Below are 12,188 nucleotides of genomic sequence, written 5' to 3'. Positions count from 1 at the left end.
AAATGTGTGTCTAATGAATTAGCCACGGATTGGAGCCTAACATGGGTAATTTACACTGAACATTCGCTCGCTCAGAATCATCCATCAATTTCTTACCACATTAAAATCGACAACCCGCTCTGGGAGTGCCTGCCTGGTGCTGCACCCCGTGTCCCTCCCTGGGTTCTGCTTTGTGTCAGATCTCAAAGCTGCACTGTGGGGATGAGGCTGAGGTCCCACAGGGATATGAATGGGGCCAGGCTGCCCCTGGAGCCTGCAGGTATGGAAGGGCTGTGTGTACAGATGGGCACTGCTGCTGTAGAGGGCTGGGAGCAGTTCCCCCTCACCAGGAGCATGGGGTGGGTGGGGGCTCAGGGAGGGCTGACCCCAAAGCCAAGCACTGCTCCAGGATGCTTCAGCCCATGCTCTCCCTGGAATGCAGCCTGTGGACTGAAAGCTGCACCTTGCTGGGGCCGCAGGCTGCACAGCTCTGGTTTGCTCACTGGGGAAGCAGGGATGTGCTGGGGTGGCTCTGAGGGCTGGTGGGAGCCGTGCGCTGCTCAGAGCTCCCAGGGACACCACAGGGGAAGGGTTACGCAGGGGATCATCAGCACGAACCTAATTGTGGAGATAACTGCTGATGGTGGAGTTTGCGGCCAAAAAAAACCCAACTCAGTGGTCGGGGTCAGTCATAATTGGTAAATATTTGTCTAGCTAATCAAAAGGCCTTTTAATTAACAATTTGGTTCTTGCGACTGGATTAATTTTATTTTTATTTATTTATTTAAAGAACTTCTGCAGGAAGTCAATTAGACCCAACAGATGGCGGAGAACATCCCGGCATCAGCACATTGTGCCATCTGCCGCCGCAGGAGAACGGGACGGCCCCGCACCGCAGCGACCCCAAAGCGGGGACCCACAGCACCGCCCGGGGGGATCCCACGTGCGATAAGAGCGAGCAGGAGCCGGGCCGAGCCGCGCAGCACGCAGTGCCCGCAGTGCCCGCACATCCCCGTGCTCGGCAGGTGAGCCGGCAGCTCCGCACCTGCTGCTCCGCGCAATCAGGAGCTGCTGGTACAAGAGGCATTGACGCGGCTCTTCCTCAATCAGCGGCTCTTCACGCCCAGCTCCGTGCCACTCGCTGCTGATTGCCCTTTGTCTCCCGCAAGGCCTCGCGCTGCGCTGCTCCCGGTACGGCTCTGTCCTCTCCCTGCGGATCCCGGCGGGGAGCGGGGCTGGGGGTTCCCGGGGATGCGGGGCCGTGTCCGGGTTGGGCTCCTGCGGGGATGATGCAGCTCGATCCCATCCACGGTGCTGGAGCGTGGCCAGGTGCCGGGCACCTAAATCTCCCCTGCCTGTCCCTCCAGAGATGTCCCCCTTTATTCACAACTGCTTTTTAATTGCCTTTTGTCAATTACAGCAAGATGGATCGGGTTCCTCAGGGAGGCAGTAATTAGCGCGGGGATGAATGCCGAGGCAGCCAAGCTCCCTCTTCACACGGCGGTGGTGATTTGTAAACCTGTCACCAAACCACTGAACCCGGCTCGGCGTGAGCAGCTCCATCTCCGCAGCACGTGGGTGTGCGGCTCAGGTGCTGGGTGAGGCTCAGGGTGAGGGTCGGGGTTGGCAGCAGAGGGGGCTGGATCCCAGGAGGGGTTGCCCTGCCCCACCTGCAGTGCCCGCACCGCTGCTCTCCTGACTCCCTTCCACCTTCCCACTCCGCTTCATGGCTTTCGTCTAATTCCCTGCGCCCCTCTCCTATTTTTCTTCTTGACAGAAGAAGCAGGCTCATGCATCTAGAAACTCCACGGCCTTTCTTGTAGCTGCAGATTAAATTTCCCTGCTCAGTGCCTGCTGGCCACAGGCTGAGCAACTATACCTGAGTGTACGCCCCGGCCCAGGGGGAGAGGCTCTGTGCAGGCCGTGGGGACATCCCTGCACTGTGCAGGGCCACAGCTTTGGGGCAGAGCTCCTCAGCTCCTGTATCTCATGCTCCGCTCTGCCCTTGACCCTGGGGAAGGTGCAGCACGTGGAGGGAGCCCGGCTGTTCTAATTAAACCATGTTTGCCAACTCCCGTGGTAAGCATTGCTAATTAAAATTAGGGAGAGCAGCACTGCCTTCCCTGCCTCCTGGAGACGTGAACAAGTTCCCTGCGTGCTGACTGGGCTCGGAAGGTGCTGGGGGCTGCACAGCGCTGCAGGCAGAGTGGATGGGGCAGCAGGCACAGCTCCACAGGGTGCCAGGCCCATGGGGTGCCATGGGGCTGCTGGTGCTGACCCCTCCATCCCCACGTGGCGTGACTGTGCCCCGCAGCCCAGACACGCTCTCTTCATGCTTGAACCACTGGCCTAACGATTTCACGTTTTTTCCCCATTTTCCTGTATTATTATTTGTCGTTGTTCCTGTTGCAGTTCAGTGACCATGAATTATTGAATGTCTGCTCGTTCAGTAACTCTTTACTTCCACCTCGGCACACTGCAGCCTCGCAGCTGCACAGGACGGCCGCCAGCACCGCTCCCAGCCTGGAAAATCTGCTGCCCCCCATCCCGCTGCCCCCCATCCCGCTGCCCCCTGCCCTGTGTGCCCTGCCCCACTGCTCCCATCCCATTGCTCTTCTCTGCACTGTGCCCTGTGTTGCTGCCTCCCATCCTGCAGATCCCATCCCATTGCTTCCCATCCTGCTGCCCCCAACACTGCAGACTCCATCCCATCTCCCCACTTCCCGCTGCCCCCATCCTTCTGCATTCTGCCCCACAGCTCCACATCCCATTGCCCCACAGCACGTTCCCATCTCTGCTCCTATCCTTCAGCCTGTCCCCAGTGGGATGGGGAGCACCAGGAGCTGGCTGCCTCGAGGAGCCCTGGAGGGGGTGTGGGTGGCATCGGGACAACTGGGGCCTGTGGGGGCTGCGAGCAATAGGGCAGTGCTGGGCGGATGGGACACGCTGTGGCCAGGAGCAGGTTGGCACTTCGTTCCCAAAAAGCTGCTGCTTTCTCCACGGTGCTTTTGTGCTTAGGGCAGAGCTGAGAAATCTCTGCTGGTATTGTGGGATTTCGCAGGAGTGAAGAATAAAGTCTCTGAACTCCCTACAGCTGCATTTTCTGAGCGCTGCAACACTCTGATACCTCCAAAACACTATTAAGCACCTGGTGCCAGGTTGTCTTTGCGACCGTGTGTCCTAAATAAATCCCTTCCCCATGCTGAGCTGTGCTAATGGCCAATTGTTAAGTGGCCAGCCAATGCAGAGTAATATGAAATCATTCTTCTTTTTTCAAGTCATACCAGCAAAAAATAATTTGTCCGGCATCTTTCTTGTAGGATGAAGCCGAAACTGGGAAGCGGCAAATCCCAGCTTGCACGCCCTTGGCCCTTTGCACGTGTGTGTGCAAAGTGCATCCCATGCCCCAGCCCCACTGCCTGGCACCCACGTGCTCGTCTCTCACTGCCGCCGTCTTGCACATAAGTGGGCTCCTTGGGAGACTCGCTCCATTTTTTTTCCCTTTAACCTTGAAATGCAATTTCCTCCCCCAAAATACCCTTTTTTTTCCTGTAAACAACATCTCTTTAGTGAGATTACAGCAGAAATCCCTGAGCTGCCGGGTCCCGGGCACTTTATCACCCGGTGAGCCCCATCCGTCACGGCTGTGCGTGTGTTCCCACGTCCCGCCCCAGCTGCCGAGCGATGCTCTTTTCATCATTTTTACAGATTTATTTTACAATAATTTAATTTCATCCTCAGCCCTGGGAAGACGAATTGGCCTCTGATGCGACGGGGGGATTCAGAGCCAGTCTCATAAATTTGCTGCCTCTACGCGGAGCTCTTTCCGAAGACACCAATGAGAGCAGCTGAGCGGTGAGGGATGCGCCGTCAGTCTCTGGGTGGCTGCAGGGTGCTGTGCTGGGTGCTGGGTGCTGGGTGTGCACCTGCCTGCTCTCCCCCCTTTGCAGAGCTGTGCATGGGACATGCTGCGCCGGCTGCAGCGGCTTTGCCAATGTAATTAAACTCGAGTGACTCCCCTGCCCCCAGGCACAGCCCCTCATTTCCCTTTGATTTATTATGTCTTCTTAATTTATTTAAATGAGTCTCGGGTGTTTGCACAGGCGGAGGGTGATGGCGGGAGCTCTAATTGCTGGAGTGATGGGAAGGCAGCGGGGGGTCCCTGGGCACGGCCCCGGGATGGCGGGGTGCCCCGCAGTCCCCCCGCTGTCCCCAGGCTGGTTGCTCTGCTGCCGACTCCTGTCACTGCGCAGTACTTTGCACTTGTCCCTATTGAATTTCATCCTATTATTTCCAGACCATTTCTCCAATTTGTCAAGATCATTTTGAATTCTAATCCTGTCCTCCAAGATACTTGTAGTCCCTCCCAGCTTCGTGTCATCTGCAAATTTAATAAGCGCTTTCTCTATTCCGTCACCCGGGTCTTTAATGAAAACATTGAGAGGAGCAGAAGAGGGGCGAGCCCTTGGCCATCCGAGCAGCACATCCACATGTGCCCTGAGGAGGCAGAGCTTTGCCCCGTGCCGTGTCCCCCAGCACAGGTGGGAGAGCTGGGGGTGCTGCCCCAGGGATGCTGGGGGCTGTGGTGTGACACAGGGGTGCAGGGCCCTGCCTCGATGAGTCCATCAGCCACCCCTTATTTTAATGCAAAAAGCAACTCACAAAATGCAAACTGCTGCTATGGCGAGCTGTGTGTGTCCAGGCATAGCTTAATTTCACAGTAAGGTTTCAGCTGCCACAAATGGCCTTTCCCAGCACCAGTCCGCATCCGAGCCAAGTGCCTCGCTAGCTGCTGAGCAGTCCAGAAACAACTCTTGTGCTGCCTGCAGTGCACGCAGCTCCACGTGCCATCCATGCACCGCCAGGATGATGCTGCCCAGGTTTGGCAGTGCCCAGCCAGCAGGACTCTGCTCTCCTGCAGTGAGAGGGGCTGCAGCTGACAGCATCCTGGCAGCACTGGCCCAGAGCTGGCTCTCCCACGCTGGCTCCTTCCACGTCAGAGTTATAACTTCATGGTCAGGGGGCTAGGAGGTTTGTACACAGAGATGCATTAGTTCTGCATTTAGTGATACTTGAATAATTGGTGTCACATCAATTAGATCTGTTCTTGGATACCGCAGTGATAAGTGCTGCGTGGAAGCGCTGCTCTGCAGACGGGTGGGATGCAGCAGGATCAGGGCTGGGGGCAGCAGGCAGGGTGCATTGCTAGGGCCGGACCTGTGTACACAGTGCTGGCCCCATGGGGGGGGGCTTGGGTGGGGCTGGGGCTGCATGGAGAACACAGTGCTCGTGTTCCTGCAGTGCAGCTGGGAGCTGTCAGCCCTGCTCCCGCTGCAGGCTGTAGGCAGAGGTAATTTGCAGATGACAAATATCCCCGACAGTAAATATTTTTCCCACCCTCATCTTTCTACGAGCAGATAAGGTGGCAGCACCATGGCAATATGGTTCCTGGAGGGAGACGAACTCTTTGGCAGTCTTAAAAGTCTATTGTGTCCCCGCAATTATTTATAGATAAACAGAGGAAAGCCAATAAGCACAGAATGGAGCTGCACAGCTGCATTTGTTATGATGATGATGATGTTATCACTCCCTCACACCCACGCAGTGCATGGGAGCTTGCTGCTGGCAGCAGCCAGATCCCATCCAGCACAAGGCAAGACAGCCTGCGGGTTCCCTCAGCCCCCCACCCCTCTACTGTCTGGCCATGGAGCTGCTTTGCCCCACGGAGACCCAACAGCATAACTCCTCCAGCACATCCTCAACATGTGCCTCAGCCACGTGGGCATGGAGATGGAGGGCTGGGGGGTCTGGGGCTGCTGGTGGCACAGCATTGGTGTGACCACAACCCACCCACAGCACCTCACATGGATCCAGGCTGATGTGTGCCATACAGGACATGGGATCCCCCAGCCCTGTGCATCCTGATGCTGCATCCATGTGGGCTGTGAGCAGTGAGCCCAGCCCAGTTGCTTTGCTCCACGCCTGTAGGGTCATCAGCCCGATGCACGCGGGGCTGAGCAGCACTGCCATGCAGAGAGCATCACACAGCGCCTGGGAGCCCTTAACTGGACTGCAGAGAGGGACGATTTTTCATTGCTTCCGTGTAATAAGAGGACAGAAGTAAGTGACTACTACAGTTCGTTCACTCGGTAAAGATTTATACAATCACTTCATCCGGTAATTGGTATTCTGGGGAGAGAGGGAGCTGCAGCTCCAGCACCCGCCTCTATTTGTTTTCTCTCTGTCTTTCTCTCTTTCTCTCCCCTTTTCAGAATGAGTAATTTTGTCCCTCACAATCCCATTTAAACAGCGTTTGCGGAGTGAATAATTAGTTACATTCAATTAGGTCTCACCCTCTCTCCCTTCTCACTTTGGGGGACAGACAAGCTAATGAGACGGCACACGCCCTGAGTGTGGGGCCAGGTGGGGAGAGGTCAGCATGGGGGGGGGACACAGCTGGGGAGGCTCTATTTGGATCTGAGGGCTCTGTGCCCACACGGTGCCAGCCCTCTGCTGGCAGTGCCACCAGGAGTGGGGTCACTGCATCCCCACGGTGGGTATTGGTGGGGCTGTGCTAACACAACGCAGGGCCCATCCACCAGCACTGCAGGCAGCGCGCAGCCCCGTGCAGGACAGCTGCTGGCATGCTTTTATCTCCCTTATTAAACCTAACATTAGGTTTTAAGAGCAGCCTTAAATAACGTGCCTCTGCCTTTATGGAAAAAGCTGCTCCGAGTTGCAGCTGCTCCAGGCTCTGGGATTTACTGCCTTCCTGATGCCACATGGTGCTCGGATGGTGGGTGGTGGGCTCACACCGCTCCCTGCAGCCCCCGCCGGGCTCAGGGTGGGTGCTGGGTTCCTTCCATCCCTCCCCGGTGGGAGCACGACCCCGGGGTCCCCGTTTGGAGCAGACGGAGCAGCGGGGAGGGGCCGCCCGTGCCGCAGGCCATGCTGCTCACGCACACCCAGAGAATAATTAAAGTTTAAATGCCATCTTTTTTGTCAACGGTGTGGTGGAGAATAATTGAGTGTAATTGTTCCCATTGTAACGGCGATGGTACAGCTCGGAGCGGAGCAATAACCGCGCAAATGTCAGCAGCCGGCAGCACCGCGGTGGGGGCTGCGTGCGGTACGTGGGGCTGCGGGGGCGACGGTGCGGGGCCGGGGGCGGCCGAGGGGAGCGGTGCTGAGCCGGGCCGCCCCCCGCAGACCCTCCGCCTGCTGCTCGCTACGGGATACCGGCCTTGGGATCCCGGCTGAGCGCCCGCACCGGGCCGTGACCCCTCCGCCGCCGGTGCGGGGCTGTGCGGGAGCGCTCCGCCCGCTTCGAGCCGCCGACGGCCCCGCAGCGCCCCCTCCTGGCCCCGGGACGGCAGCGCACCGCGTGGGTCGGGGACCGGGATGGGTTTGTTTGTTGTCTCCCACGTATCCCGGCCGCGCCGGGCCGGCACTGCCGTGCCCTGACACCGAGCCGACGGGTCCCGCCGTGGCGGCTGCGTGTGGGGCCACCGGGGCTCCCCCGGGCAGAGCTGCGCTTCGGGTCGGCCCATGCACGGCGCCCCGCTGGGCGCTACGTCGGTCGCTGTGCTGGCGGCCGGGCCCTGTGCTCACCTCCCACCCCAATGCAGGGGGGTCAGCGCTGTCCCTGCCCGCTGCTCCCATGGAGGGCAGCTCCCACGCTGTCACAGCTGCTCCTGCTCTGCGATGCGGCTCTCCTTGCCGTCCTCCTGTGTCACGGGCTGCCCTCCCAGCAGAGTCTCCTGCACTGGGAAGTCCACCTCCTCGGGCTGCTGCATCTCCAGCTCTCTGGGCATCTCGGCCTCAGTCTGTGTGCGGGCAGGAGGTCAGGGCCAGGAGCAGCAGTCACAGCCCCTGCCCGCAGCCGCATCCCTCCATGGGATCCTCCTGCACTCACTCCCACTGCAGCACAGGAGCCTCACCCCATGTGGGTTCCCTGTGTGGGTTCCTGGTGGCCCCGTCCCCATTGAACAGCCCTAAGATAGCCCCCGTTCTGCAGCCCACACATCCCTACCGTGCCAGTAGGGACCCCAACCCACGGCTGGAACCAACTCACCTGTTTCGGCCCACGGCGCCTGAGGTCTGCAGGGAAAGGAGAGAAGGCTGCTGTTGGAGCAGGTCCTGCCCTGCCTGGCCCCCAGCCCTGCAACAAGCTCTGAGCTCAGAGCTGGAAGGGCTGGGTGCCACAGTGACACCCCCTGAAGGGCCTCCCCGTTTCTGGTAGAACTGCTGCTGCCTTCCCCACTTGGCTCCTCACCTGTGTGCACCAGGCAGTAGATGCAGATGCCCACCAGGCAGGTGACAACAGCAGCTGTGATGGGGATCAGCACTGACAGCGATGAGCGCCGGCTCGACTCTGCCAGGGGATGGGGACTCAGTGGGCTGCACAGAACTCCAGCCCATCCCAGCTCTGCACCAGGCAGGGTATGGAGCACTTACCACAGATCACATCTGAAGTGTTTGTCCCTTTCACTTTCACCACGAGCCCCTTTTCCTCGCAGCTGCAGGCAAAGAATGAGACTGTGTCATCACAGTGGGAATCCCACAGCCATGGGGCTGGGAGCCAAGAGCATGCAGTCAGCAGCCCCTGGGCCCTGGGAGCTCATGGTCAGGGCACAGCAATGGGGCTCCTGGGGTGGGATGGGGATGGAGATGCCAGGGCCCTGTCAGAAGCCATTGGAACTGAAAGAGGTGGGCATGTGCCTTGGGTTGAGGCACAGGAGGGGGATACTGGGGCTGGGGCACTTCAGCTACTGCAGAACAGCTCAGAGATGGCTCGATAGCATGCCACAAAGTGGCTCAGTGGGGAGGTAATTTCTGGCCATAGATAGGAGCAAAGTGAAATCCAATGGCTGGCAGCTGAGGCGAGACTAATACAGTCCAGAGGTAACGCTCACATTTCTACCAGGGAACATGAGGAACTTTTCAGCCACTTTTTACAGACAGGAGTGAGCTGGGCCTGGAAACCCCCCCGGGGTCTGGCAGTCCATGAACTGAGGGAACACCACAACAACTGCCACCAGCTCAGTGACCTGGGTCTCACTGCACCCTGCTGCCCTCACTCCTGCCCTGCACAGGCCATCCCAGTGCCTCGTCCCAGTGCCACGAGAGGTGACAGCAGGGAATGTGCAGAGAGGAACAGGGATGGAGCGTGGGGAGTGGCTGACACTGACCTTGTCCAGAGGTGGCACGGCTCGGTTTTAGAAGATACATTGGAGAAGGTGCCTTCTGCACAGGGCTCACACGGTGAGGTCATCTGGGCTTCGGCCATGGCTGGAAGGGAGTGGAGGTTGCAATGCAGCCCTCACAAAGCTCTGGTAGGGCCCCATGCAGAGGAAGCCTCCATCTCTGGGAGCACCTGAGGTTGATGCCGCCAGCACATGGGGCCCATGGCAGGGATAGGGGTGGCTGGGTCTCACCTGCCACAAAGCCAAAGCCCTGCTTGCAGGGCTCATTCTCCACGCAGGTCTGGCAGCTGGCATCAGAGCAGTGCATGCCAGCCCGGCACTGGCACACGGTGTTGTGTGTTGTGTTTCCATGTCTCTTCACGATGAGGCCAGCGTCTGTGAAAGGGAGTGGGGACAAAGTGAGAGTGAGCCTGGATGGAGTGCAGCCCCTGCAGCCCCACACGCTGGGGACATGGAGCACTTACTGTCCTCACAGATGTCATGGGGCGTGCAGTGCCTCTCCTTAGTCCAGCCCTGCTGGTAGTGTCCATTCTCACAGGGTGTGCAGACAGAGTTTTCCGTGTCGTTGCATTCAGAGACCAGCTTCTTTCCTGCAAGACGGGCTGGTGAGGGGGGAAAAGGGAGCTTTCCCCCACAGGCAGCAGATCTGACAGCAGGACGTGGGAGCACCAGGGGCTGTAGCTGTTGAGGCCACTGTGGCATGATGTTCAACTGCCAAATGCAGCCCCAGCAGCCACGGTGCAGGACCTCAGGGAGGAGAAGGCATTTCTGTACCTGGCTGGCATCGGTTGCAGCATCTGCCCTTGTGCTCGTACTGCTTGTCAGAGCAATTCACAGCATCACCAGGCTGCCCACACTGGAAGAGATGAGACCCATGAAGAGATGCTGCTCTGCCACACTCCTGCACAGCTGCACATCCTCCGAGTCGTGCCCCAAGGTGAGGTTTTCCTTGCACCACATTTCCCATGCCTGGGCTAACCACAGACCGCAGCAGATCTGCCTGCGCTGCCTGGCACTGCCAGCTCTCTCTTTGAAGTGGGATGGCAGTGGCTCCTGTAGGGCAGCCCCGTGCTTTCCCAGGTTTCCTACGGGGTGGTGATTGCTCTTCACTTTGGGTGACTGCCAGCGCCACCAGTGCAGCAGTGCTGGGCAGGGGGAGCGGTGCCAGCTGTGCCTCCTGGGCAGGAGCATCAAACCCACACAGACTGCTGCGTCTGCTCTTGGTCAGCCCCAGCACGGTCCTGTGGGCAGTCCTGGTGTGAAGGGGCACTAGCTTGGGATGCCTGACTCTGTAGAGGGGAACTGACCCCCCCCCCCACCATGTGTCTGTGACTTCAGGCAGGAAGGGGAACCAAAAGTGAGCTCAGACACCCCACCCTGCCCCTGCTTCCCCCAGGGCCCGGCCTTGCATCGAACCCACAAGACCCCATAACAGAGCTCAGCCCCTCCAGCAGGGACAACACGCCCCATGCCTGTCCCATGCTTTGCCTCGACACAGGCTGGGATTGCTGCTGACAGGGACCACGTCGCCCTCTCCGCACCTCAAATCCACAGCTGCGCCCCAACCGCCCGTGATGGGGATTGTGGGACAAGGGGAGGCACATGGAGCTGGAAGGGCAGGGACCGCCGAGCCCCTGCTGGGGGAATCTCAGCCACGAGAACGAGGAACGACGAAGCTCAACGCCCGGGAGTGGGAACCGTGCTCCGGGCACCCAGCCAGGGGCTCCCCGAGCCCTTCCCGGCACAGCGCTGGACGGCGGCCCCGGGACCGGAGCTCAGCGGCCCGACGGCGCCGGGCGCTCCCCCCCCACCCCGCAAAGCATCGCCGCATCCCGGTCCCGTTTCGGGCCGTGATCACGGAGCGCAGCGTTGCAGCCCCGGCCCGGCCCCGCTCCCACCCCGCGGGACGCCGCACTTACGTTCAGGAGCAGCGCGCACAGCAGCCCCAGACCGAGCCGCCCCATGGCCCGAGCCGCGCCCATCCGACCCGACCCGAATCGAACCGAGCCGTGCGGAGCCGGGCAGCCGATATTAACGCCTCGACCCGTTTCCGCCCAGGAAGGGGCCGCAGGGGCCGCCCATCCTGCAGTCACCGGGCTGAACGTCCCGAGACAAAGTCCCCACCGGCAGCACCCGCCGCCCCGGGACTTTCCCGAGCTTCAGAGCGTAACCGAGAGCCGTGCGGGGCCGGGGCTGTGCCCGCAGCTCCCCCGCACGGTGCGACCGGCCCGGCCGAGCTACGGGTGGATGTCAGCGTGTAACCGGCTGCTTCCTGGGTGAAGGAGGAGCGGCCGCAGGCAGGAATCTGCCCTGGGAAGCAGAGGAGATGTTTGATCTGGCCCCGACAGCTCCTTCCTCATGCAGAAGTGCGAGGTTTCACTTCACTTTTAAGAAGTCCACAGGGCCCTTCCGTGCTCCCCATGGGCTCCGGCATCTGCTTAGAGTTCCCAGAATCACATCAGCTCAGTACGGGAAGAGGCAGAAGCACAGCAGGGCCCTGAGGCTGCACACAGCCGGGCTGCCTGCCCTGCATCCCGCAGCAATCCCCGTGGAACTTCCCATCCCGTCCCCGTCAGACACTTCCCCATACACAGACGTGCAGGGTGCAGTGTGTGCTGCGGGGGGACTTACACAGTCCGTGCCATCCCAGCACATCATGCAGTCACACTGCACAGCCTCCAGCACAACGTTATGGTGCTGCCATGCTCCCGATGGGCACCACCGCAGGAACGGTGCAGCTCCCGGTGCTGCGGGTGTCTGGCTCCACAGCAAGGCCTCGCTCCGTCCCCAGCCCCAGCTGCATCCTGCAGGACCTGCATCCCTCTGGAGCCCCATGCTGTGCTGCAGCCATGTGCTCTGCATTGCCACCATGCTGCCATTACCCAGCAGCAATGCTGCCATAACCCAGCAGCAATGCTGTCATACCCAGCAGCAATGCTGTCATAACCCAGCAGCAATGCCGCCATTACTCGGACAGCGCCGCCCCGCGGCCGCGCCCCGCCG

At 60.0% G+C, this 12,188-nt stretch overlaps 1 protein-coding gene and 1 long non-coding RNA gene across 6 annotated transcripts; one reads left to right on the top strand and one right to left on the bottom strand.

Annotated features, from left to right (window-relative positions):
- LOC107323175 lies at positions 1 to 5,228 on the top strand. Of its 4 annotated transcripts, none has more exons than XR_001559165.2 (4): positions 1 to 259; positions 770 to 1,170; positions 1,400 to 1,577; positions 3,721 to 5,228. It is a non-coding gene; the product is annotated as an uncharacterized LOC107323175 (long non-coding RNA). The 4 variants fall into 4 exon arrangements; XR_001559166.2 differs by lacking the exon at positions 3,721 to 5,228 and adding an exon at positions 1,757 to 3,701; XR_001559164.2 differs by lacking the exon at positions 3,721 to 5,228 and having other exon boundaries at positions 5 to 259; positions 770 to 1,004; positions 1,090 to 1,170; positions 1,400 to 3,701.
- Positions 5,229 to 6,044: 816 nt separating this feature from the next.
- Positions 6,045 to 11,718, bottom strand: CD40 (CD40 molecule). Of its 2 annotated transcripts, XM_015881983.2 has the most exons (9): positions 11,105 to 11,718; positions 9,960 to 10,041; positions 9,650 to 9,775; positions 9,417 to 9,560; positions 9,171 to 9,270; positions 8,437 to 8,498; positions 8,255 to 8,353; positions 8,054 to 8,079; positions 6,045 to 7,805 (listed from the first exon to the last, which is right to left on the bottom strand). In XM_015881983.2, exons 1-9 carry the CDS (start codon positions 11,165 to 11,167, stop codon positions 7,662 to 7,664), a joined length of 846 nt encoding a protein of 281 aa, XP_015737469.1. In that variant the 5' UTR covers positions 11,168 to 11,718; the 3' UTR covers positions 6,045 to 7,661. The 2 variants fall into 2 exon arrangements, with proteins under 2 accessions (XP_015737469.1, XP_015737468.1); XM_015881982.2 differs by lacking the exon at positions 11,105 to 11,718 and having other exon boundaries at positions 9,960 to 10,497.
- Between the last annotated feature and the right edge of the window lie 470 nt (positions 11,719 to 12,188).

This window comes from Coturnix japonica, chromosome 20 (assembly GCF_001577835.2).
Source record: "Coturnix japonica isolate 7356 chromosome 20, Coturnix japonica 2.1, whole genome shotgun sequence".
Taxonomy (NCBI): domain Eukaryota; kingdom Metazoa; phylum Chordata; class Aves; order Galliformes; family Phasianidae; genus Coturnix; species Coturnix japonica.
This window is presented reverse-complemented; position numbering and strand designations above follow the sequence as displayed.